Here is a 26485-nt window from a genome sequence, read left to right on the forward strand (position 1 = left end):
CAAGAAGACAGAGCTCTGTAACAAAAAATGCTTCAGAAACGGCGTGCATGCACAACCTCGTCATGGCTCAGTTATCCCACAAATGCCAGAGTCTGTTTCAATCACTACGTACAGAGGGAAGAGTAAGGGGCAGCTGACAAATGGTACAGAACAAAACAAAAAATTGTTTGTAGCACAGGGAATAGCTACTGTAAAAAGGAAAATGTTTATCCTTCCGTAAGAAGCAGGGTATCCTCTGATGCAGGATTACACATGCTGAATACTGAGATCTCATGCTGTACCCACTGCCACTTTCCAAACTTTCAGTCATTCCTATTTTTGGCACGACATGCATCTTAAGATCTGAGAAGTTCAGCTTTGTCAAATGACATTCAGTACAAAAAGCTCTGGAAGACCCATGTGACACTGACTACAGGTGAAGTTCTCGTGACGGAAGGAATCACATCGGAGTCGTACTTCCCCATTTCACACACAGTGCACTGTGACAGTTGAGCATCTCATGTGCGCGAGCTGAAGCATATGCTGAGGCTGAAGATTTGGAAAACAGTCTACAAAGTATAAGCATTCTTCCTGCAAGCTACAGATGAGTATTCTTAGTTTAAAAGGAACAGCATCAAAACTAAAATTTTGAGTGACCCTCAAACACTGGGGACAAAACCAGGACCTCAAGCTAGTGGAAGTTCCTACATAAGGCAGTCAAATTTACAACCAGTGTATACATTCACTAAGGAATTACTTTTTTTTTTGGTAAAACCAACAATTGAACAAACTGCAGTCTGAATGTGAAATATAGGCACAAAATAGATTCTCTACTTTTTTCTTTTTTTTTTTTAGTGTGGAAAACATAGCTATTTAACAATGTAATAAGAAAATTTACTATCAGGTGAGCAAAAATTTGTAACAATCTGAATAAAACAAAGTACTGTATAAAGGTGCAATATTGAGCAGATTTGATTTTGGTTTAAACATACAAGTAAATCATGGAACCTTTCTCTTCTTAGCTACGAAGTATTTCCCATCACCAGTATCATTCCAGTTCTTCCCAGTTGTCAGTAAGGTTACCTTTGCTCTGACGTCTAATGCTAACCAGCTTTCCAGCCGATTTGATACTCCACCTGGAACTGTTTCCTGAGCTGGCCAGGTTTGTGTATTTTGTGGAGCCTTTGGTTTCATCTTCCCAGCCCGACCAGGCTGAATAGTCACTTAAAGCAGCTGCTGCATCGCTGCTCGAGTCAGCAGCAGTAATCTGCGGTGGTTCCCAGCCCTCAATCTCATCTGGTTTCCTAGATTGGACATTCTGCTTTATCACCAAACTGTCCCAAAAACCTGGCTTCTTTTCTGACTTCATCTCTTCCTTTAATTTTAGGTTTGTTCTAGAAAATAACAATGATGAGGTGATTAATTTCTTCATTTAATGATGCACGTAACAGTTATTAATAGCATTCAATTAAATTATTACGTTTTATAGGAGTGAATTATTCAACAGAACCAAAGTATCTTGAATTGTATCCAATGCTAGCTCTGCATCTTCACTAAAGAAGTCACTGGTCGTTCTATGACAGCACAGCCATGGACTGTCATCTTCAGGAAAAAACACCTTCCTATCCGTATAAGACTAAGCACTGTAGACTTGCAGTGGGAAAACAGAACTGGATTGAGTATGACAACTTATGATAATAGAGCTCTCCACCCCAACCCATGAGCACAGGCCTCACGAGCAGTGGCTGAGGGAACATTATTTACTCTGGAGGAGACTCAGGGGAGACGTTATCACTCTCCAGAACTAGCTAAAAGTATATCCTCATGGTTTGACGAGCTAAGAAGAAAACTAAAAGGATTACCTACTACCAGCATACAAATTAGCCACAAATAAAACACCCACTGACATATTATGCATATTTCTATTAAAAGAGGTTTTTCCCCTCTAACAAAAGCTTAGCATAAGGAGCTCGATGCTGTCGTATTTAAGTGGAAGCAACAGAACCAATACCTTTAAAAGGGCTTTTCCTTCAGTGAACTTAGCATTTGCAGAACTGTCATCATGTTAAGGCCAAGCACAGACCCCAATCACTATTCTTATATTTCACCCCTAGAGCACCTGAAAAGTTGTATTTTCTCTGAAAGTATCAAAGTTGTGGCATATGGATACAGGAAGACATCCCCAAACTTACAATACATGCAGTTTTCATGGGGTACTAAAAATCCCTCTCCATATTTACCATATTTACCAATTTTCATACCATCTCTGCTCTCTTCACTGGGTTATTTCATTCACACCTTTGCATCTTAATACCAAGAAAACTATACACAAACTGGAGCTGGAAACTCTTACTGATGAGACTCAAAATGACACGAAAATGTACGCAACATAAATATGTTTACATATATTTATCACACATGTACGCATTTATATGCACATAAACACACAAACATACTGAAATGCATCTATTTCAGTGTCAGCTGGAAACAAAACACACTGTGACAAGTCCTAGCAAAACTTCCATGTGGCTGATGAACTGATGAACTGATGAGTGGCACACTTCCTCCTGTTTGTGACCAAGGCAATCAGTGTACAGAGGTAAACCCTACATGTGCTGTAATAGTGAAACTGTCAACCCTGGGATGAGGTCTGTCTGCTCAGACAAGGGCCCCAGCCACAACACAGTATAGAACTGCCCCGTGAGCATTTCAGCTCCAAAAGGGTAGATCTGCACAACCTGGCACAGCTATGTCACTTGGCCCTTCCAGGTGTACACAAGACTTCAAAGAAGGAAGCAGAGCATGTAAAAGGAATTCCTGAGCTCAACTGCAAATTAATCCATAAGAGGAAAGAGGGCCACGGATGCCTCTTTTACTTAGAAACCTTAACACAGCTGAATTCCCTTTTCTTCCTGACATGCCTAAATAGGTTATCAACAGTATCCATCCTTTCCTAGCACAGCATGTTTTTACGAGTGTTTAACTTACAATGAATAGTTCTGAAATGCACATAAGCCTTTCTTTGTGATTTAACTTCCAGGAGCTGAGCATTATTGCTTTTTAGCCCCTTCCTCCAATGTTTTGCAGAGCTATTTTCTGTTCCAGTTTGTGTATTTTTACAGCAGATAGAACAATCAGATTAACTCACCCTTTGGATTTTGGAGACTTGCATCCGGCCAGCAACTGCTGTTCATCATCTTTATTGAACATAGATGTCACCTCCTTCCAACCCCGGAAGCTTGCACCTTGAACCTATGCAGAGAAGTAAACACGCTCATAAATGTGTAGTAATGAATTTAAGCAAAGAGTGCGTGCCAGCACCAACTGCTTGGGTGGCTGATGGGCACCCACAGCCCCACTTCTCTCATGCTGTGCAGCTGGGAGCACGCAGGCTCTCTCCTTTTAAGACTAGACTGGATGACTGCAGAAAGAGCTGCTTCCTGCTGAGTATAGAGTATAGACCTTGCTGGTCTGCAGGAGCTGACAAGTGATGTCAAAGAGCGCAGCTGGGCTCCTGGATGCTCTCCTGTAGCCATGAGCTGCTGGCTGCATGTTCACCTATCACAGATAAGAAGGGTGATAGAGGGAATCTAGGTAGGAAGACATGGGGAATCTAGGCAGCTGAGCAAACACTTAAAGGGGTTTCAGTAGACAGAACTGAACAGTCATTGCTAGAAGGGGTCACAAAAGCCAGAACAGCTAGCTGAGTTATCAAACTCTAGATTTTACCTGCTTTCCACAATTGTTCCTGCTTTTAAACTCGCCCAAACTACACCTCACAGCCTTGCAACCAGAAGGGAGATGGTATGTGTATTGGTTCAGCATTGAGATGTGACACAAACACCACTGGGTGCATTACGGTGTGCTCTCTACATTTATGCCATAAGTTTAACCATCCCAGCAAAAAGATTTCCAACAGTACTAAGGGTTTAAATCCCTCAAAGAAAAAGTTACTGGTTGTTTTTTTTTTTTTGATAATACATTTAGTGACTACAAAATGCAAGCACCCGTGCCCAACAGAACCTAGAACCTGCCTGTCATTTCTTGCAGTCTAGTAAGAATGGCACAGTCTATTACTGATAACCTGATTACATAAAAAAATACAACAGTACATTATGAAATACATAAACAATCAAAAGAAAACTGTAGTTGTCAACACAAGTGAAGGCTAATTCATCACCTATTTTTATGCTTTATTCTTTCTGCAGAACTCACTGGTATAAATTATTATGAATTTGACATTTTAATCAATTACAGATTATAGCTGGTATGCCCACACAGGTGTTAAAAGATGCATGAGAATATAAGTTGAGTGCAAACCAGGTAGGAAAACACAGATACTGCCAACTCCTCTGCCTGCAGAAACCCACAGCTTCCACTATTTAGGAGAATAAAGCAGTGCCCTCTCTGTTGTATGTCAGCCACAGGGTATTGCCATCTCTTGCTCTCCCACCCAACCGTGCTTCTCACCCACCTCCATACTCACTCCTGAACAATCACCGACACTAAAGGCCAGAAGACAGAGCAGGCCCACTTGAGGATTAGCAGGAAGGTCTCATCTAGACTTTCCCACCACTCCATTTAATTTTGCTGGGATCTAAACAAGGATCCAGACTTAACCACAGCTCAGGGGAGCTCTAATGAGGGAGGGCTGAGCAAGAAGGGGACAGACTCTTTAGCAGGGTCTGTAGGGACAGAACAAGGGGAAATGTTTTCAAGCATAAAAAGGATCAATTTAGATTAGATATAAAGATAACAAGCTTTTACAGTGAGGGTGGTGAGGCACTGTTACAGGTTGTCCAGAGATGTGGTTGATGCCCTGTCCCTGGAGACTTTCAAGGTGAGGCTGGGTCAGGTCCTGTGCAACCTGATGCAGCTGTAAGTGCCCCTGTTCACTGCAGTGTGACTAGATGGCCTTCAGAGGTCCCTTCCAACTCTGAGGATTCTATGATTGCATGAATTCGAAGCTCTCACTCATGGGATATGGACATACCAGGCACAGGAAGATCATGTTCACCACAACCCACGGCTCTGCTACTGCTCTTCCCAAACCCACTCTGAAAGCCACAGCTTCCCTCACAGCTCCACAAGAAAAGCAGCTGCTTCTATGTATGCATTTTTTTCCACTTTGAGAACAGAGTACAGGTTATAAGAAAGCTGTCATACACAAACATATGCTATTTTTAATAATGTTAAAAATACATAGCAAACCTCAGCTCTTCAGCTTTCTACCCCTGCAGTAGACTAGCCCTACATACGCTGCCAACAACTGCCAATAGCATCAGACAAAACCAGGCAAGCTACAGATGGTGCCTTCAAACAGATACCTTACCTCACCATGCCAAGACCTTGCACTGAAGCTAGGAGCCTCTCCAAGTAATATATAATGCTTGGAAATGCCATGGTGTAAATAGAGGTCTCACTCCCAGCCTTTAAGGCTCAGCCCTGTTGTCAGCTTTTACTGTTGCTCTGTTAAACTTATAAGTTTAATATGATGATTTCGTTAATGCATTTTGGATTCCTGTCACTGCAATGTAGCTCATTCACAACAAATATTAAAAAAATGGGAATCTCCAAGATCTTAGATCTTGAAGTAGCCTTCATCTTCTGCTACCTTACTCAGGCTTTCCCATTGCAAGCCTCTATAGGCAGGATCCTTTGCTAACAGCTCTTACTGCCTTAACCTTTCAGGCTTGATAAAAGACCCAATAGCTCTCAGTGATCTAACTTATTCGTAAGCTTATCAATCCTCAAAAATAATGGTTCATCTAACATAATAAATCTGCAGATGAAATGATGAAAATAAAACAACCATCCCATTACAGTTTTCAGATGGCAATCTAATACAGAGACAGACAACTGGCCTAACTTAGACTGTATGTGCCTTTAAAGAACAGTGTTGACAAAAAGCCAATTGCAGAGAAACATCTATGCACGCCTATGTTTAATGTAAAAAGGTTATGCCTTTACACACTAACTTTGTAATAAAATCCTGTTAATATCAAGACACATTGTCCACGTTTTTTACCTCTGCATATTTTTACATCTAATTTCACTAAGCTTGATCTGCAGATGACTTCAAGAACAATTACCAGAAGAGGCCCATTCAACATCAAGCAGATGCCATATGCAGGTCTCTAGACAGAAATGTGCAGAAGGCCAGCTGGTTCTCTCTACCTGTGTGTGAATCAGTAACTACATATACCACGTTGTACTTCAGCATCTATCAACTTACACTGTAATGAAGTATGCCCATGACAGATACAGTAAACCTTTAAGATATCCTTCCATCATTTCATTTATTTTTCTAGCTGCTGAACTATTTAAGACAGGGATCTTTCTTTTTGACCACGACTGTGATATAACTGTCACATACTAAAAAAATTCCCTACAACAGCAAGACACAGTTGCTTACTTCTTTACAATTCCCTTTGAAGAATTTAACCTACAGGGTAGAGCTACTCCCAGTACAGCTGGAGTCATTACAATTGTGCCTCCTAGTAAGTAATATTCAGTAAAGATATCCTGAAGTCACTGTTGTCCGAAACTGTGAGTTTGAAAGACATGCAGCAGCTTCAACAACTTTGCAAAGTTATGCACTATATGAAAATAAACTACCGATGCGGTCTTCAAGCATCAAGCCATCTGCAGAAGTTCTGTATTTTGTTTTTATGATGTATCAGTCTACACAAAACTCAAAAGTATTACTCCTAAAGTTTTCAAATATGTCACAGAATTGTAGAATTGCCGAGGTTGGAAAAGACAAGCCCACATTTATAACTGACTAGTTCGTATTCACAAGCTTTTAAAGAACTTTCTCCATGCCCCAATGGAAAAAGAAATAAATCAATATCCAAAGTTCAAAGAAACAGAGAGTCCATAGGGCTGGAAGAGACCTCTGAGAGATGTACCCACCCACGCTGCTCAAAGCAGGGACACCCAGAGCAGCTTGCTTGTGTCCAGCTGGAATGTTGTTCTTTATTTCCCTCACCAGATTAAACTCTACGCAGGCTCTGGCTCTCCTAACCTCATCGTTGCACACTCAGAGAGTGTCTTTATGTTCCCTTTCCATCACTTGACCCTGTTTTCACCTCCTGTATGCTTCTATTGTATGGGTTTTTTTCAGAAACATCTTGCTTATCCACACAGGCCTCCCATCACCTCTGCTCGCTTCCCTGTTTAGCAGGACAGACTATTCTTGAGCTCGGAGGAGGAGATCTCTGGAAATCAAAGCTGACAACACTAGAAAAGAACTGTGTGTACAGTCAAAACTCTAGGTTTAAAACAAAATAAAAACGTAAAAACAAAAGACAAGTGAAATGCCCAGAGGGGACTGCTAAGGACACAGATTACAACTAAGTACCAGCATTGTAACATCAGATGTTAGAAAGCCTAAGCCTTTAGAAGACCAACTTGGATGCTGTGGTCTACTATTTTTCAAAAATGCCCATGAGGAGCAAAGTAGAAACCTCTCAAGATGTCATTTCAGTGCTCCGTGAAATAGGATCACAGGCTGCTCTCATGCTAGTTTGACAGCACGGAGTGCTCCCATCACAACACCCATTCATAAATACTTTCCCCCCAACGTCCATTTTAGGCGTTGAAAATATGCATCACAACGCTCTGTGCAATCTCTTAAAAGGATCAGCAGAAGTGAAATGTAGATCTAAAGTGATCCATCAAAAGGCAAACTACTGAAAAACCATCATCTTCTTCCCGGGCGTTCAGTAGGGTGAATTCCTGCTTATGAAGGCTTCTCTACACTGAGAAAGCTGCCATTTAATTAGTGTATGTACTGACACCGGGAGTACAAGCAGCCACTCCAAGAACATCATGCAAAGGATGCAGTCTGTCCATCCCTAGTCTAACTGCCTGCAATTTTCTCCCCCTCACTGCTATTCCCTCTGCTTTGCCGAACCTTTAGTATTGGTGCCCATCTGTTGGACAGATTCCTGGAGAGAATTTTCACAAGATCTGGTTTATCAGATGCTGCTGCTGAAAAAGGCAGACCCAGCTCATTACCTACTGACATTTATACCGCCTTCCTTATCCCATGGCTTTGTACCCACTTGACACCGTGAAAATCAGGTGAAATTACTAAGCAACCAGAAAACTAAGTCATTTGTTTTTTGCATTCTTTTGGTTAATGATAAGAACCAGCTCAATAAGAGATGCCAGCATCAGATAATCACCAAAGAACATAGAGGTTAGGGGTAACAGAACATTTTCTATAGCAGAAACTACCCTATGAATTCAAGCAATAAAAATCACAGCCATCCATCTTTCATAGAGCCTTGTAGGTACAACATGGCTTCCCTGAACTCACCCCTCTAAGGTTCATTCTGTAATCCCAGCCCTTACAGGAAGGTTTTTCTGTTTTGCTGCCCATATTGATCCAAGTGAATCAGTTATATAGAAACTACATATGTTGACCAGATTTTTTTTCCATCCTTAAACCAAAAAACAGTGAAGAAACATCTATCAACAGCTAACTTGATACATGAAGTACACCAGAAAGGGTCCGCTCCTCTTAGTCGGAAGTCTCCTATAATCTTGAGAAGTATCACTACAAATTAAATACTTTAAGTATACCGGTTTTCACCACACCAACAAATTCAGATGATTGACATGACCCTCAGCTTCCCATACAAGGTAGGCAGGCAATGAGTAATAAACGTGCCATCAAATAGTCTACTGGGAAACAGCAAAGAACTGCTAAAATGACTTTTCAGTTAATTTTACTGTCAAAGGTACATCATTTATAATTAGAGCTCTATATAACGTTAAGAAGGTTCATGAAAAATTAGGCTAAATAGTAATAAATAATACTAGCAGTTATGTACTAAAGAAACAGAACACTCCTAAAAGTAAACTAAAGCAAGTATGTTGCAGAAATATATGTATGCACATATAGATGAATACATACTGAAGAAGAGTAAATTTAACTTAAAATAGTTAACTGTACATGAATGCTGCATTATGGTGGGGAGGGGAGAAGCACAGCCTCAATCAAGTTTAAGAACTATAGTAAGGATTTGGGACATTTCATTAGAGGTACATGATAAACAGCTAACATTTGAAGTGAGCAATTCGAGTATGTTTGAATATCACTGTGACTAAAACAGTATCACTTTGTGAATGGGTAGTAGTACTTGCAATATATTCTCGTTAGACTTTTCTATCTCTTGACTGCTAACCAGCAGGGCTCCAGGGAACAGAAGTCATTCTCTGTGGGCTACAAGAAACCACATAACAAGAGTCTTAGCAACCAAAAAGAGCAATTTTGTGCTCTGTACACCTGCAGTGAGAATCAGCATGTTCAGTGCTGTTGTGTAGTTAAGCAGCTAATCCCTAAAAAGCCTTAACTCAGCATGTATGAAATGAGATTTCCAGTAATGTATGTTTTGGCCAAGTTTGAGTAGACCATCACAAGTATTTTCACACAGGATTGACAACTGGTGAATCAAAATCCTCCAGCAATGTAGAAGCACTCCACAAAAAGCGTGCTCTTTTTTTTTTTTAATGGAAACAAAAATGTATTTTCCTCTCAAACATGACTGAGAAGAAACAACTGTTTGTTCTGCAGCTTTCCTCCCTCCTCTGCTGCTCTGGCAAGATGAGGCTAAAATAAAAAGCCAGGGAGGAATTTTCCATATAAGTACTTTACAGGTCAATAAAGTTACAACAAAGTGTTTTATAATAAAAAAATGTCAATCAGCTTTAACTAAAGAAGTGTTGTTCCCACATCACAGGAAGCCTATTCAGAACATGCAAGAATTCCAACAACAAGGAGTTCAAAATTAAAGAAACAATCCCCTTCCAAATTTGTCTCCCAGATATCAAAGCATTTTCAGGGAGAAATTTCCCAACTTTCTTGGCCTGCAGAGCAAAAATTACTCTGTCCATGAGTGAAATTCCAGAATCTGGCCCTAATGGATTTCCCAACATCTCTAGTATCATTACTAAGATAATATATCTTGTTTTTCCAAACCATTTGTGCCTTTTCAAAAGCTGGCCTGGTAACAATTACAGATGATGCCTCCACTGTACTTCTAATGCTGAAGTTCAGCACTGGGATCAGTCCACTGAGATGTGCTTAGTTGAGGCCAAAGAGTGATTTCCAGCTTCTGCCATTCCCAGTGCACCACCAGAGTGTTCACAGCTCCTCCAATGGAGATGGCACATGGCTTTCAGAACAGCTACACCTGCCTGCTTGGTGAACCACAAAAAGGGAACCAGAAAACTCCAGCATAAAAGCCTCTCACTTTGGGGAGGGCACCTTCTTGCACGAGCACAATGTGAGATCACATTGCAGCCCATGGCTCCAGTCACTAGGACCAGCTTCTGCTCGTGCACCTTCAAGTCCAGGCCAAAGGCTTTTCTGTCAGACTGGAAGTAAGGACTGGCCTAAAACTTGGGGTTTATAATACCATAAAGGGTATCTCCCTAAAGGGCATGCATAACAAATTTGGATTCTTTTTCTTCAAGAACTTCACTGTTCTTCATTATACTGCTTCAACATGGAGACCCATTCATGAAACGCATACACGGAAAAGGCCACACATATAAAAAGCCTTCTATATTAAGGACTCTGGAACTCAGGGGATACCGCTTTACTGACAGCTTCTAAGAAGTCAGAAGAACCAAATAAAACTCAGAAGTGCTTTCAGAAACAATAAAGAAAAATAAGATGAGAAGAATAAGGGGCAGTTTTAGTGAATACATTTTTAAGACAAGGAGATTTTGCTTTGCAACAGAAAAATACTGCAGCTCAGTGGTTTGCCCCCGGGCCTTTTTTTTCCCCTGAAAGCAAGACACACTTAGCAAGTCTTCCTGAATGACTACAAAATGGACAAAAAAGTTTCAATATAAAATAATGTCAAGATTCTTTTCCTAAACATTTATCACCTGGCATAAAATAAATAGCAGTTTATGTCTCCAGAATGAGGAATTACTTTTTTTTTTTTTCTAAAAAGAAGGAAGATATAGCACAATTGCACTTCTATTTTCAGTGAAAATCATGCTGCACCTCAAGGAGAACAAAAAAGAAGTAACAGAAGCAGATGTTCAGCTTATACATGTTAATGTGAAGTATTCTATTACGCTAATGACACTGTTTTTAAATGCTTTTCTCTATACCTATGGAATTTCAAAACAAGCTCTAGCATATCATAGCGACTTTCAGTTCTTTCATCTTCTATCAATGTAGTTTAAGAACATTAAAAAAAAATCTTGGACACATATCAAGGTAAAAAAAAAAAATATAACTCAAAGGCCGACTTTCCTGAAAGAGATGCAAGATAAAGTCCTTGTGGTCACAGAGCCAGCTGTGTTACATATATAATGGAAACTATGGAAAAATCTCTTGTACTACTTGTATTTCCAGCATAGGTAATATTTAATTCTTCTATACTTCAGATTTCACTTCTGTTATTCCTGTGGATTCTTATTTTCATTTTAATATACTTATGTTTTAATACGTACTACATGAAAAAATAAAAATAAAGGAACTTTTCTTTCAAAAAATAATAAGAACACTCCTTTTATTTCCTTTCAACTGCTACGCTGCTAATATTACTTCAACGAGAAATCAGGACAGTATGAGGAGGGACCATAAGTAACTATAAAGTACATAAATATCCTCCTTAATTCAGACTGCACATGATAAGCAGCCACGTTCCTAACAGACACCGTGTGAAATACATATATATGACATAAAACATGTTATACTTCCAAAGAACGGGTATTTACCTTTGTTGCAAGTTGAGACACTGAAGACGGAACTTCATCATGAAGAAACTGGTCTTTATTCTCAAAAAAGAAAAGAATAAAGATAAAAAAAAAAAAAGCTCGTGGTCAGTTCAGTTTGACAATCAGTAGCAACATTTCAGAATAGTCATAAATGCTTTTATCCCACTCAAAACATCGTGACAGAAAATTGACAAAATGTGATCACATTGCAGAACTGAGCAAACATCACAGCTAACGCTGCATCAGAAGCAAAAACAAAATCAACCCCCTACAAAACAGAAAACCCCACACCAAAAAGAGAGCTCAAAAACTCTCGTTCAGAAGGATGCCCACACAATTAAAATGAAAAAGTTCAACTTGGATCTTAAATTAATGGTCACGTCTGCATTTTTTTTTTTGTAGATGGTGGTCTGTGCAGTGTCCATAACCTGGAGTAGGTGATGTCCAAAGATTCTTTCTCCTTTCACATCAAAAAGCACTACACTTCCACTTCATTACAAACTTTTGCCTGCATTCCTTTCTTTGCTATTTTCAAGATTTCTGATGAAAACTGGAGTGCGGAGGATGCTAGCAAAGGTAACTTAACAGGGTGGCATTTTTTGTACATCTCTGAACCAAGCTGGTATCTCTGCACACTCAAGGAAGCTATCGACAGCATCCCCAAGACAGGACAAGTAAAATCAGTACCAGGAAGAGTTTACAGGCCAAAGAAGGAGATGAGAAGTGAACCACAGGAACTGTGGGATTTTCACTTTCTTCAGTCTGTGTTTTAACGATTTTTTTTTCCTCTGCACATAGCTCCAAATACCAGTAGCCCCTAAATATAAAATAGAAACAGAAACCTACAATTTACATAATTTAAGAGCAATTCCAAAACAAACCAAAAGAAAAAAAAACCTTCACAAAAATTACAGGAGAATGATTTACAGCAAGCACCTTTGAAGTGACAGTTTCACAGAACTCCCAGTATCTACTCTGGTCCATTTTATTCTTATGTCAGACAGCTATCACTTCAAAATCAAAATTGTTGACTCCTTCTCTTTTCAACTGAAAGATGTTAACAAGTTTATGTGCTTAGGATTGTTTCTGTTTTGTTCTTTGCGTTTTTGTTTATTTTTTAAGGTAACTCCATGTAAATAAATCTACACATCTCTACACAAAAAAGACCCGTCACTTTGCTAACAGCATTAGGAAGAGGTGAGAAAGCTTACAAGAGAAGTATGATGTGTTTCTAGTCACGGGAGACCCCAGAAGTATCAGCCTCCTCTGGGAGATGGCACCTCCTCAGCCTATACATCCTTTTTTAATTACATTTATTTTAATTCCCTAGTAATGTTTCCACGTACAGGCAATCCTTCATATTGTACAAGACACAAAGATGGCATTACGAGCATTTCTAGAGCCAGTATGAAGACCACCACACTGTAGTTCAACAACTGTATGTTGGAAACAGCAATTTGCAGACAGAGAGGTGTACTTGTGGAGGCAGAATACAAAGTCAGGAACTTCTGTCATCACCAAAAATGAGACTACTGCTTCCTGTGAATCTCATAAGTTTCTAAACTAATGGATTTTGGTCAACTGTCTTGACAGTGCAGGATATCAATTGTAGATGGGATACCAAAGATTGCAAAGTTAACATCTGTGCAATACTCCAGACCAAAATTCAATTACTTTTTCTCACCTCCAGTTTAAAGAGAATTATGGAATCATTGGCAATATTTTAAACAGAAATGCCATGCAGAGTTCCAGGGTAGGAGCTAGACAGCACTTATCTGACTTATCCAAATTTTCTACCCAAAAGAAAAAAAATAATCATTCAAGTACTAGCAAAGCCTCCAGGAAAAATAAGGTAAGAGGAAAAGTGATTTCAGCCACCCAGAGCTGTCAGTGCCGCCAGGTACAACAAGCACAATGCTGTCTCCAGAACAAACTAGTACCTCCCACAGGAACAACACCTCTCATTTTCATTCTTCCAGCTCTCCAAACATACTAAGAAGGATTATAAAAATATGACGATGCGTAAAGAAAAGATGGAAGGGTGAAGGCATACATTCTCTAACAAGCCAGAGCATACAGAAACAAAAGTGCAAAGCAACTTTCACAGTGCAAGGTTTTAGGGAAAAGCTGAGAGACGCGATGAGCATCTCACAGGGCTGGGGAGCCAGGTAACACGCACAGTAAAATCGGAACACCATCTTTGATAAAAGAGGTCATTCACACTGAACAGCTGTTCATGTTGTTTGTGTTGTTGTTAATACATTCACATGTTACTACTCACAGGCATACACTGTGATCCTAATAACAAATGAGGCAGTAGGTCCCAGGAGCACACTACAGTGTGTACACATACTACAGTGGAGGACTGACAGTCAGAAGGCAACACAAAGTTAGAGGATACACAATACAAAGCCAAAAAGGCATTAATCCTTCAGAAAAGCAACTGGAGAGAATCCACAGCTCAAAACACATTTTTCAGGAGTAGAAGACCTACCAAGAGCCCCTGTGCAGGACAGGACTCTTTAAAGATCTCAGAGCGATAAGAGAAGGAGAAACAGTTTTAAACTACCACACTCAGGTTAGATGTTAGGGGGAAATTATTTACTCAGTGGGTGGTAAGGCATTGACACAGGCTGCCCAGAGAAGATGCAGATGTCCCATCCCTGGACGTGCCCAAGGCCATGCTGGATGGGGGTCTGGGCAGCCTGAGCTGGTGGGTGGCAACACAGCCCATGGCAGGGGGATTGGAACTGGATGGTCTTTAAGGCCCTTTCCAATCCAAGGCACTCTATGATCCTGTGATTCTAAAAGAGCTAAGAGATGAAGAGTTGGTCAACTGTTATGCATGTCTGACACCCATCTGTATGTCCTACATGCTTTCAGTACCTTGTGACTGACACCAATCAGGTTTCAACCAACCAACACCAGCAGTCTGAATTTATCAGTGTCAGGCAAACGTGATTTCTACACATTTGCTGGAAAACCAATGGCTAGGGAGTGTAGAGTAAAGCAAGGCAGGAAAAAAGCACTGACTCACGTGGCTTGGGGAGGGACACACCCGCTGGGTGACAGGAGAAGTGACAGGGACTGGAGCACCATTAGAAAGGTCCAAGAAGAGACAGAAAGGCACATACAGCCCCCAGGGAATCACTTTTTTCCCCCTCTTCTCATAGATACAGTCTACTTTCATCACTGATTAAAGACAAAGGAACCTTTGATTTCATTTTTCTTTTTTTATTCTCCTCTACCACACAGCTATCTGTAAAAAGTGAAGATATGCTTGCTTTATCACACTGCATAAGAAACACCTAACTGTGAACATTTACACATTATCCCAGTTTACTTTAGTATAAGTGGTTTACAGTTACTTTAACTTAAAAGAAAAACATGGAGTACATTATAGCATTTAGTAATGAAACAGACAACTAAATGCTAAGGCAAGTGGGAAATGCAGATCAACATGAATAGTCTTTCAGTTCTGGCACGGGAATGTTGGTATGCACAGTGTGTTTTCGTAAGGAAACAAGTGCCCTTTTGTTGGACATACTGCAAACCATAGGGTACTCAAGGGATTAATTCAACTAGCACATAAACCTTTTTGTACAGAGATCAAAATTGTAATCTACTTCCCTCAGCTTCCTTTGTGGTGAAGTAATTAATTAGACACTTTAGATCATTCAGTCCATGCTGAGAAACACTGGACACCAAAGAGTTAAAGCAAATATTAGCATCATCTCGCCCCACATGTCTCTCTCCTGCTTTAGTACATTAAATGGTATATTATCGATTTTCTCTACTCAGTTATGGAGCATGCACAGTTGTGTATCACACATGCACCAGTTGTCAAAGCAGAACGTACGCAAGAAAAAGCCATTATTTTAGTCATAGGTCTTACTGGTGCAAATTGCTGCCCTTCCACTGACCTGTTACACCTCCTCTGCCTATTGACATGCCTCATCAACAACTAAAAAGTCGAGGTCATCATTCCTGTAAGTGCAAATTAGATTTGAACCACGAATGTATAAGTTAAGTGGAACTAAAAACAACCACCACCACCTGAGGAGATATTTGCAATGCAGAAATTGAAGACAACTCCCAGCCCTCCACGAACCCCCAAAGTAATCCAGAGATAGGAGATGGAGAAAAATAAAATAAAAATTGCTCAGAAGATTGCAGACCTCCAAGTTAACCTCTGAAGTTGGAAAGATTCCCAAAACGCTGATTACAAACCAAACAGGAGAACAGCTCTATATACACATCCCAACCGGAGACGGCCAGCTCACGCTCAGACGAGATCCCGCTGTCAGATCACTATCTTCAACCACAGCTGACAAAAGAACCTGCTTCCTTCAGTTTGAGCAGGATTTTGCTATAACATCAAATGAAAGAAATAAAGACTACAACAGATTAATAAAGCAAAAGTCACTCTGTTTATCTGGATTTAGATCTGAAACAAAAACAGCGCAAAATGCATTCCTTGCTGGAGTAAGGAGAATGCTAGCAGCAGGTAACTTTGGTCTTAGGCCTCACATTCTTGGTAACACACAGAAATACTTGGAAAATTCAATGCGTGGATACAAATATGCTTTCCAAATAATCAGCTTGAAGCAACTGTGATTAAATGGAGATGGACGCAGCTGGGAAAAAAACAGAACTGCACCTAACGCTGATCAAAATGGAACGTGGCCTTGAAGGACACAAGGCCTCTGCAGTCTGCACAGCCAGGGGTGCACTGCTCAGTCACACAGCTTGCTTTCACACAAGGCCAGGTGTTCAACAGATGCAACTCCGTGTTGAACTGCGGATTTCCCTTCTCCTTGATAGTGGAGAAGGACTAGATTAAATCCAAGACCATTTCTAGTCTTGTCCATACTTCATCTACGGCTAAGTCTCAGTCATTCAGTGCTGTTTCCTAAAGCAAGCAAACAAACCAAACCAACCATTGGAACAGCAGGTGTTCACTGAAAACTTACTAATATCACCAATGAAAAATATTAAACTAGAAACTTCCCAAGCCTGTTCATGCTCAAGAGTTGTTTTGCATTTTAAACTGGTTTGTAAAAAAACTACATGAAGATCATTCCAGTACTTTAAATTGCTCACTAGCATTAGAAAAGCATCTCCATTATAACAGTAACTCAGTTCAGATGCCACTGTGACTGAACAGCGACAGTGACTGCCACCCTGACAGCCTCCTCTGACACTCTGTGGCAAACTGGAAAATAATTTGTTCACAAAAAAAAAACAAATTTGTGCTTTCCTCTTATATTCTTATACTTCCATCATCCAACTCACCAGACCATGTGCAGAAGAGCTTGATACACCCTGGTGCCTTTGAGAAGAAGTGACTACATCAGATGCAGCCAAGAACCCACCCAACATACATAAAATTGCTTTCATCTTCTAGGTCCCCATCTTCAGCAATTAACTGTTATTCTGCAGATTGACCAGATGATGAAAAGCAGTTTTCCTACCTTTTCACCCCTTAAAATGTTATGAAGACTGAATAAATCAAAACAAAGATGATGGTTTTTCCATCAGCATTCACAGCCATCAAAAACTTGTTTAGTATTTTGAAAAACTTTCACTCAACCGTTTCTTCTTCAGTTATTGCTTTGCATTCTTTTACATTTTAAAATAGAATATCTAAATTATTTCCATATTTTTACTGTCAATCGATATAAATGGCAAGAGCTACTGGAGAAGATTAATTTCCAAATGTAAGTATTCACACAAGAATACTTTTGTAGCTCTGCATTTTATTGGCATTATGAAAAGAAATATCAGAGCAACACATTCCTATGCTCTGTGTTCTCACATCAATGCAGGAGGTTATTTTATTAATTGCTCACATTATTGGGCCTGTCTGTAATAAATCATAATAATACATCTTACTCAGATTTTGGTTCTCATAATATTTTTGGAAGAATGTTACTTAACACCTCAAAAAAACTTTGAAAATTGAGCTCATTAAGAATATGCTTTTGCCCAATTCTTAAAAGTATGCTGCAAGCACTGGAAACAACTATATTAAGAGGGAAATAATGTCAGCACTAAAAATAAGGTCAGGCAGTCAGTTTGACTTGAATTGCTGCAATAACGTAAATATTCCAATAAAGTTTTTGATTTTGATGATGTTTCTGACTGAAAATTTCTCTGACAATTATTTGTAGTGACTTATCCATACCAGAAAATAGACCAACCAATGACAGTTCAAAAGATGGTAAATGACTTATGATTTTTTTTTTATTCAGTCACGCATGGCATTTGAAATCAAATTACACATCCCCCAGAAAAAAAAAAGCCTCTTGCATGAGTAATGGTAATATTTTCGCAGAGTAGCTTCTGCAAAACAGGTTGAACACTTTATTTTTGGTTACGGTATTCAGCACCAAACACACCACTTCCTTTTGAGATGCTGCTTTCATCTCCATGTGCAGTGCTACCTTCACAGCCCAGCCTGGCCCCTCGCAATGAGCAGGTGGTGAATGGCATCTGTGCTGATCCATGCCTTCCACAATGACTGTAAACTGCTCTACCTGGCAAGGGATCCATCTAACTGCTAATAACTGCACGCATGTTATGGATGCTTTTATGCAATCTGACAAAAAGTTTCTAGAAAAACAAGGACAGAAATCAAAGTTTTATTTCAGTAGTGAAGAATTAAGTACATGAACAATATTCTTTCTCAAAAAGTGCTATGTTTGTTCACATGTTGATGATATGCAATCTCCACACTGCTGGGAAAGCACAGTTCTATTAACTTTGCAAAAGCATATCACAGAATGGTAGAATGGCTTAGGTTAGGAGGGACCTTAAAAACCAGTTCCAACCCCATTGCTGTGGGCAGAGCTGCCACCCACCAGACCAGGCTGCCCGGGGCTCCATGTGGCACAGCTCTGAGCACCTCCAGGGATGGAGCTCCCAAAGCTTCTCCCAGCAGCCTGTGCCTCACCACCCTCTGAGTAAGAATTTCTGCTTAAACTAGAGAAGATTTAGGTGAAATGTTAAAACCACTCCTTCTTATCTCATCATTATACGCCTGAGAAAATAATCGGCCTACCTCTATGAAGATAAAGCGAAGCGATTAGAGATGGATCTCCAGAAATGATTTTGAGAAGAATGGGATTTTGGATCAGCTAAAGGGAATAATTCTGCATGGTGCTCACAGGGATGCAGTCAGTACAGAGAACAGAGGCTGTCACAGCTGGCAAAGAAGAACTGACACGAGAAAACATACAAGTGTTAGAAGTGACAAATGGGAAAGAGGAAGGGGATACTGAGAGAAGCCTTGAAAGCAAGGCCAGAAATCCAAATGTAAATGTCCTGAAACAAAGGGAAGCCAGCTGAAGAATCTAAACCAGAAAGATAAGGACGACTTAACCTTTATACCATAAGCAACAACAGTAATACCAGCAAGAAGACACACTAAGACACTAACAGCTCTGCAGGGCTCCACGGAGGCTGAGAAAGAAGGCACCACTGAAGAAGCTGCTGCAGGATGGATGTGATGAAAAAAGCAGGAAAGGCAAGTCAAGGGTTGCTTCAGGAGTTTCTGATGTCAGTCCCCCCAGACCGATGTTCAGGAACGACAACAGAATACAGGTGATGGATGCCAGCCAGGAAAATGTCATGAAATGTCACAAGAACAACTCTGATGAAAAAGCAGGCTAGAACAGAGAAATATGCATAAAGGAATTATAAGAGTACCGCATGCAAAGCCTGGGACACAATTAAATGTTTAGAAAGTGAAGGAAAGACATTAGCTGGGTTAACATTTACTACTTCTTTTTAATTAAAAAATAATTTCATTCAGTGCATTAGTAGACCATCCAAAATGCAGTGCAGCTCCCACCCATTCCTTCAGGGCCTGTCTGAGTTCAGCTCAGCCAAAGATGAAAGCTAGTCCCAAAATTGTACCGGAGATTTAAACATCTTAATTAAAATAGATAACTAGAAATCCGTATACCCAACTTTAAACACATTCAGAGAGCAAGCCTAAACAAAACTCAGCATTAAACATGTTTCTGCACATATTCCCTGTGAATATAACCAAAAATACCATCAGAGAGGAACACGTCAAGCAAGACTAGGGATCTGGAACATTTTACATGAAAGACAAAGTTGCAAAATGTAATGCAGTTTAGCTGGATACTCATCAGCTACCCTGATATATTCCAAAGCTGAGCACCATTTTACGTAAGGCTTGCATGAAATATTGACACATCATTGACATCTCTGAAGCCTGATTAGATTACAGCAGACTTTAATCAAGGAGAATACAGCATGACTGCCAAAACACTGCCTTGCTGAAGTCAAAACCAAACATTTTTCCCATTCCAAAAATACAGCTCCAGTTTGAAACATAATGAGTATATTACAAACTGAATGCAGGTTTGGCAAGCATCACTGTATGTTTCAAGCACAGTTTGAGAGAGAGACATTAATTTCATTTTACACACTTGCACTATTCACACGTATTAAGTTGCCTTCATGCATTAATTGTAACTCTAGCCAATAAAGAACCTTCACTGCATAAACGTAAAATATTTATGCTTTGAAGAGTAAACTAAAATGAACCTTTATGATCCAGCCTACAACTGCCTGATCTAAAAAAAAAACCAATATACAACAATTCACACAGGTACACAAATCGTTTCAGAATGTACTTCTTTCTTATTTAAAACAATAAGCTGTTTCCTGCGATACGTGTTAACAATTCAGTATACTTCAACGTATGCAGAAACATTTGCTAAGAAGTGGCTAAAGGCTGTCACTTCCCTCCCACTGCCATTCTCATGCTCTGAAATTTGTTTTTCTTCGCCCTGGAAAAAAAAAATAAAATCAAACCACTCTTCACAAAAACAGAATCATCAAAACTTGTGTTTAGATAAATCTAAGCTTTTCAATTTTAGCAAGTGAGACCACGAACTTCTGCAAATCCAAACGTCTGCTGGTGTAAGCCCAGATCAGCCTTCCATATCTAAATAGGATGATTAAAATTTCTGTAGAGCCACAAAGGTTTTTTTCTTTTTTAATTCCAGCAGCCTAATTCTTTGCTGCTGTCTGCTCCTGAATGTCCTAATTACTAGGTTCTACAGCAAGAGCTCCTTCACTCTTTCACAGCTTTGAAAAAACCACATACAGCAGCATAAATCAAATGCGATGATGATGATCAATCTTCCATTTTACCAAATGGCCTATCAGGAAAGAACCTAGAGGAAATGAAATCTAATAGTAAACTTCTGCCCAAAATCCAATGATGGGCTCTTTTAATCTACTAAAGATCATTCCAATCAATTATTTAGAGCTTAGCCCTCGAGACAGAAAATGAGGGGAGCTCTGGATTCTCTTCTTGATAAGAACATTCTTCATTCTCAGTTCAGACAGGCTGCGCCATGACAACTCCAACAGATCAGAGGCAAACTGAGTTTCTCCTGCACAGTCACCATATCAGAACCACATCTCCTCAAATACATGGCCCTCCTGCAGCTCAGGACACAGCCACAAAGCACAGCTCCCTGCTGAACCCCCCCTGCACACTGCTGCACTCTGCTCCCTCATGACAACACTACTGGGAGCAAAGCAGGTTCTGATGAAATGTCAGAAATCACAAAGGCTAAAAGCAAGGCCCTTGAGCCTTATCAGATCTAACAAGCTGAACAAGTGCATTTTGTTACCTCCCACTTTTTCCTTGAGGCCCACCTGAGTCACGTTTCAGAAACACTTGCACAGCTGATCTAGGTGCTACCTTAGATGGATCATGAGAATTAAAACATTAATCAGATGATCATAGTTCTCCATGCAGTCTATCATTCCTGAAACCTTACATGAAATCGAAAATAACTACTTTAAAACAGCTTTTTTCCCCCAAAATTTAAAAATCAAGACTCAACACTAACAACAGTAGTTTCTGGGCTATCCTAAACTAGAGCCCTGCTATCTTTCCTAAATCATTTGTCTTCAAGAATACTTCACCTCGTGTTTTGGAATGATTTATTCTTCCCCTGCCATCTCCTACACCAAAAAGTATATTTTACCCTAGTGCCACTGGTAACAGACACTGTGGGAGAAGGAATGGAATTTTATTGAAATTGATGGAAAGGGCAAACCACCCACAACAGAAGTAGTTGTCAGTAGCATTTTAACTTGAAATCCCCTACTAAGGAAACAAGCTGATGGTGGTGAAGACAAAGAACAGGACAAAAACAAACACACACAAGAAAAACAAATCTCTACTGCTCAAGTTGAAAAAAATTATGTGAGAATTGTGAGGAAGACTGAAGAACCACCTTCTGATTTTGGGAGCATGAGGGTCAGGAGCCTCAGAGGCTTGGGAGTACTTGTCAGTACAAAAGAAAAGCACGTGGTGACTCTGGATGTTCGTGGTGGGTTCCAGGAGGTAAGCAAGCTTACCAGGGCTGTGGACAGCAAACCAGAAGCTTAGTGAAAACAGCACAAGTTTCCAAACATCTGAGGACAGGAACCATGGAAGGAGATGCTAGGTGTGGGATGGGAAGCTGCAGGAGAGATTTGGGGTTCCCTCTAATCCCACAATCCCTTTCATCCCTTGAAAGATTCTCCAAAATAAGTAACTGCTTCTCCTCTTACAGGAGATCCCATTTATCCATAGGCATTTTCACAGCTGGGGACACGGCTCTTGCAGTCACCAAGCAGGAGAAAAGCTGAGCTGAAGCTGCACTGGAGACCAGAGCAGTGATTTCGGCTCCCGGGAGAGGGAGGGAATATCTGCTGTGACTAGGGGAAGCTCCTTGTCAGCAGCAGCCACGTGTTGACAACCCATTGCAGTTACCAACCAGAAACTCAATCACCGGTAGGTTGTCCAGACACACGCCAGCTCTTCCAGCAAGGCAGGCAGCAACCACAGGGCAGGCAGCGGGGTGAGTGTCTGGAATACCGACCTCACCAGCCCTCAGCCCTGGGTAGCTGCCTGCTTGGGCTACACCTAATCCCAGCTTGATGGCAACGCAAGATCAGATCAGCAAGAAAGCTGAACGGGCTGCTGAGCTGGGCTGATGCCGAATCGCTATCAAGTTCTTGAAAGCAAGTCAGCAAACATTCTTGCAGTTGGTTTGCCTGGTGCTCGACCGATGCCCTTCCTTTCCAATTGTGTCCGTTCGGTGACAGTTCATTGGGAAGGTCGCTGCTGGCATGCAACTTACCATTTAACAGCACGAGCCTTCCGTAACACTGCAGCTATTTAAAGATAACCAACCGCTACGATCCAAAAAACTCCAGAAGAAGGCACCCTGACAGAACTTAGCACCGCACAGCCATCCGCAGACGCAGGCAAGGATGGCCGCCTAATTCATCGCGCCGGGCTGAGGCACGGGAAGGAAGGGAGAGCCGGGCAGGAAGGAGAGGAGAGGAGAGGCGGCGAACGAGGACCCCGACCCGCTGACAGCCGCACGCACGGCGCCGGCACCGCCACCGCCACCTTCGCCCATCGCGGCGCGCACCACGGCGTGGAAAAGTGATTACTCATGTCGCCGGCAGGAGAGCAGGGGGGCGAGCCCCGCGGCCCCCGGCCCCGCTCTTACCTGGGGGGCCGCGAAGGCGGAGGCGGGCGGCAGCGGGCCGCGGGGCCGCGTCTCCTCCTCCTCGGGGGAGTCGTCCAGGAGAACTTTGCTGCTCTTGTTGAGCTTCCACATGGCGGGCGAGGGGAGGCGGCTGTCGCCTCGCTGGCGGCGAGCGGGCCGAGGCCGGGCGAGGCGGCTGGGCTGGGCTAGGCTGGGCTGTCACCCCGCCGGGGGCTCCCGGGGCGGGAGGGAGGAGCGCTGCCTGCCGGGGCCGGGAGCCCGCCCCCCGCGCCCGCCTCGCCTCTCCCGCCGGCCTGCGGCGGCCCCAGCCCGAGCCGCCACGGCGGACCCTCCGCCGCCACGCCTGAGCGGAGCCGGGTGCCGAGCCCGAACGGCGCAGCACGGCTGCTGCGGCCCGGGGCGACGCCTCCCCCGCCGCCGCTCCTCACCTGCCGCCGCTCCCCGCCGGAGCCGCTCGCGGCCGCCGCGCCGCCGCTGCCATGTTGGCGGGGGCGGGGGCGCGGGCTTTCCCATCACCGCGGCAACCGGCGAGGCGCCGGCCGGGCCGTGACAGCGCCCGCGGATCCCGGGGAGCGTGGTGCCCCGGCCGGGCCCACCGCCGCGGCCGTCTCCCCGCGGCACGCGGAATGCCGCTGCCCTCAGAACGAGAGCTGTGCGTCCGGCCGAGCAGCACCGCTCGGTGCCCGAGTGGCCCTCTCCGGTTTTAACACTGTTGGTGTTTCCTGCAGTCCTCATTTTATTTTGAGCTTGTCTGTAAAAATCCTCACCCAAGCACTCATTTTCCATCATTCTGAACTGTGAGCTAGGGTCAGGTGTCCAAAGAGCTGTGACAGCGCTTTGAAATGCCTTTTTTGTTGTTGGTGGTTTTTTTTCTACTTCTCCAGCAAAAAAGGCTGTAATGCTTGAGGGCTCCTCATGCATCACGGGAAGACCTGCAAGTCTGCGTGTGGCTGCCTCAGCTTTTTGTAGTATCATAGAATCACCGAGGCCACAACGACCACTAAGACGATCTCGCCCAACCATCAGCTCATGCCTGTGAGCGCTCTCGTCCATGTCCCAAAGAGGGGTAAAGCGGCAGCAATTAGGCAGCAGCAATGCATTTGGGGCCCCTGTGCGCTCAGACCTGCTGGGCTGGAACAGGGCTGGCCCAGGGAGCGCCGGCTGCTCCGGGCCGGTTGCTCCGCATGCTCTGCGTGCTAAGAGAACGCACCTCCGCTTCATCCAGGTGCTGTGCCTGCACCTATAGAGCCAGAGTTCACGGAGCACTGAAATAGCATTGCTCCTTCCACCACAGGCATCCTCATCCTGAACAACCAGCGCTGTAAGTTCAGAAGTGTCATCCTTGATCAGCGCACAAGTGAGCTTACGGTGCTGACAAAGTATTCCTGTAATGACTTAGGAATGCTGTAATGCTAACTCTAATTTATTACTTAACCACACAAAAGACACATTCCCTTGAACCTGAAGTCATAGAACTTACATCAGTGCTGCTCCAGCCTGCTCTACTGAAAATGAACTTAGCAAAGCAATATTTGCATTTCTAAAGCAAGTGCACAAATGTTAGAAGGGCTGGGAAAGCTGGGAAGTTTTACAGTGCATTTCCAAACAAAACCTTTATCTCATTTTCAGTCCCTTCTTTTGTAAGATGAAAAGTTCTTAAAAGCAAAGCCCAGAATTCCGTTGCCCGTCTTTCTTTAATATTAACCAAATCCAAAGGGAGTAGAAGACGAAACACATTCCCAGTTGTTAAAGAGAGATCAGGTTTAGCATGAGTTTCCTCTAGAAGGCTAGGTCCATGTATAACTAGTTCTTCATCTGCTCACTCCTTGATCAAATTCACAAACAAAAATACTGAGAAGGCAGAGTGCAGTATTTCTAATTTACATTGACTCATATTTGGGCAACCTTAAGTAGTAAAAGAGCATCTCCTATTATTTAAGTTCTGCATTTAGACTCTTAAAAAGATCGCATAAGTTATCAGTCTCCAGATGACTGTAATATCTTAATCCTCTGCCTTCCATATGCTGTTTTTCTTATCCTTATCTAAAACATCAGCTCTACCATTAAGCTTAAATCCTTCAAGTACTTACAACTGTGCCCATGAAGAAATCCACCCTGTGTTCCCAATACAACTATGCACACAAAACTAACTATATGCCTTCTTGGGGGTCTTTTTTAGTTCTGTCAATGGTATCTGTTTTTAATTTGTGACCTTTCTTTTAAGCTCTTAGACACTGGTGTGAAATTGTGGCTGAAAATAGGACCAGTTGCCTTTGAGAGAGCACTAGTCCAGATTTTCCTATTTGTCTTTGAGACATCAAGGCAGAGTTGAGCACTAAAATGGTCTTCTGTCTTTTTTTTTTTCTGTTGATCTGTTCTACAGACTTCATGCTCACACATTTATTATTTCCTTTTAAAAGTAATTACACATATCTAATCATATTTTCCAGAGTAAAAAGTTGACATCTACAGAATTGCCCAGGATGGTAAAACAACAACAAACCAAACCACTCAAATAGGAAGTTTCTTCCTCTACGCAGCTGCTTTGCCATGTTTCCTTATGCTGTACGAAGGGGAGGGCTGTGAAATCCTGTTTGAGAATCTTCTTGGATGGTATTTAACATGTTACTAACATCTTTATAGATATCATTATGAGGAAGATTTGATTATTTTGCTTCTGAGCTCTGATCCCATCTTCCTTAAGGGAAACAAATATGAGGAAGACAAAAAAAAATAAAAACCAACAACCAACATGAGAGAATTAATAGAAAATGCAACCTTTGTCTCTGACTCTGATAGAAGCCGGAGCTGTTTTGAAAGCAAAAGCCAGACAACATAGCTTTAGCAGCTATTTCATCAGCTGGCAAAATATCATGCCACTGGAAATGTCATTTCTCCTGTGCTCTTTTCATCCGGGCTCTCACTTGGTGGAGGACTGGGTGGAGTTGCTTTGACTGACTGAACCAGACTCTCAGGAGACAGAAGGCAGAAATGAGAAAGGTAAGAAGCAGGGAGGTGACCTGCCGTGTCATACCACAGTAACTGCTGGAGATTACTGCCACCCAGGTAAGGTTCACCAATTCTCAGTAAAGTTAGGCATGCATCATGAGCCTTGAAAGCATCCTTCTACAGCATTGGCTCATACTTGGTCATTTTATGGTGAAGGCTGTCTTCATGGCTCCCTGCCAGCGCAT

The 26485-nt window shown here is 42.0% G+C and overlaps 1 protein-coding gene across 2 annotated transcripts; it reads right to left on the reverse strand.

The window, feature by feature from the left end:
* Window positions 1-732: 732 nt before the first annotated feature.
* On the reverse strand, window positions 733-23501 carry TDRP (testis development related protein). Of its 2 annotated transcripts, XM_065730788.1 has the most exons (4): window positions 23292-23501; window positions 11731-11790; window positions 3128-3231; window positions 733-1373 (listed from the first exon to the last, which is right to left on the reverse strand). In XM_065730788.1, the coding sequence occupies exons 1-4, from the start codon at window positions 23400-23402 to the stop codon at window positions 1028-1030; spliced, it is 621 nt and encodes a 206-aa protein (XP_065586860.1). In that variant the 5' UTR covers window positions 23403-23501; the 3' UTR covers window positions 733-1027. The 2 variants fall into 2 exon arrangements, with proteins under 2 accessions (XP_065586860.1, XP_065586861.1); XM_065730789.1 differs by lacking the exon at window positions 11731-11790.
* Between the last annotated feature and the right edge of the window lie 2984 nt (window positions 23502-26485).

The sequence above is a fragment of the Cyrtonyx montezumae genome, unplaced genomic scaffold (assembly GCF_038088225.1).
Source record: "Cyrtonyx montezumae isolate F1298 unplaced genomic scaffold, pur_monq_1.0 scaffold_13, whole genome shotgun sequence".
In the NCBI taxonomy this organism is placed as follows: domain Eukaryota; kingdom Metazoa; phylum Chordata; class Aves; order Galliformes; family Odontophoridae; genus Cyrtonyx; species Cyrtonyx montezumae.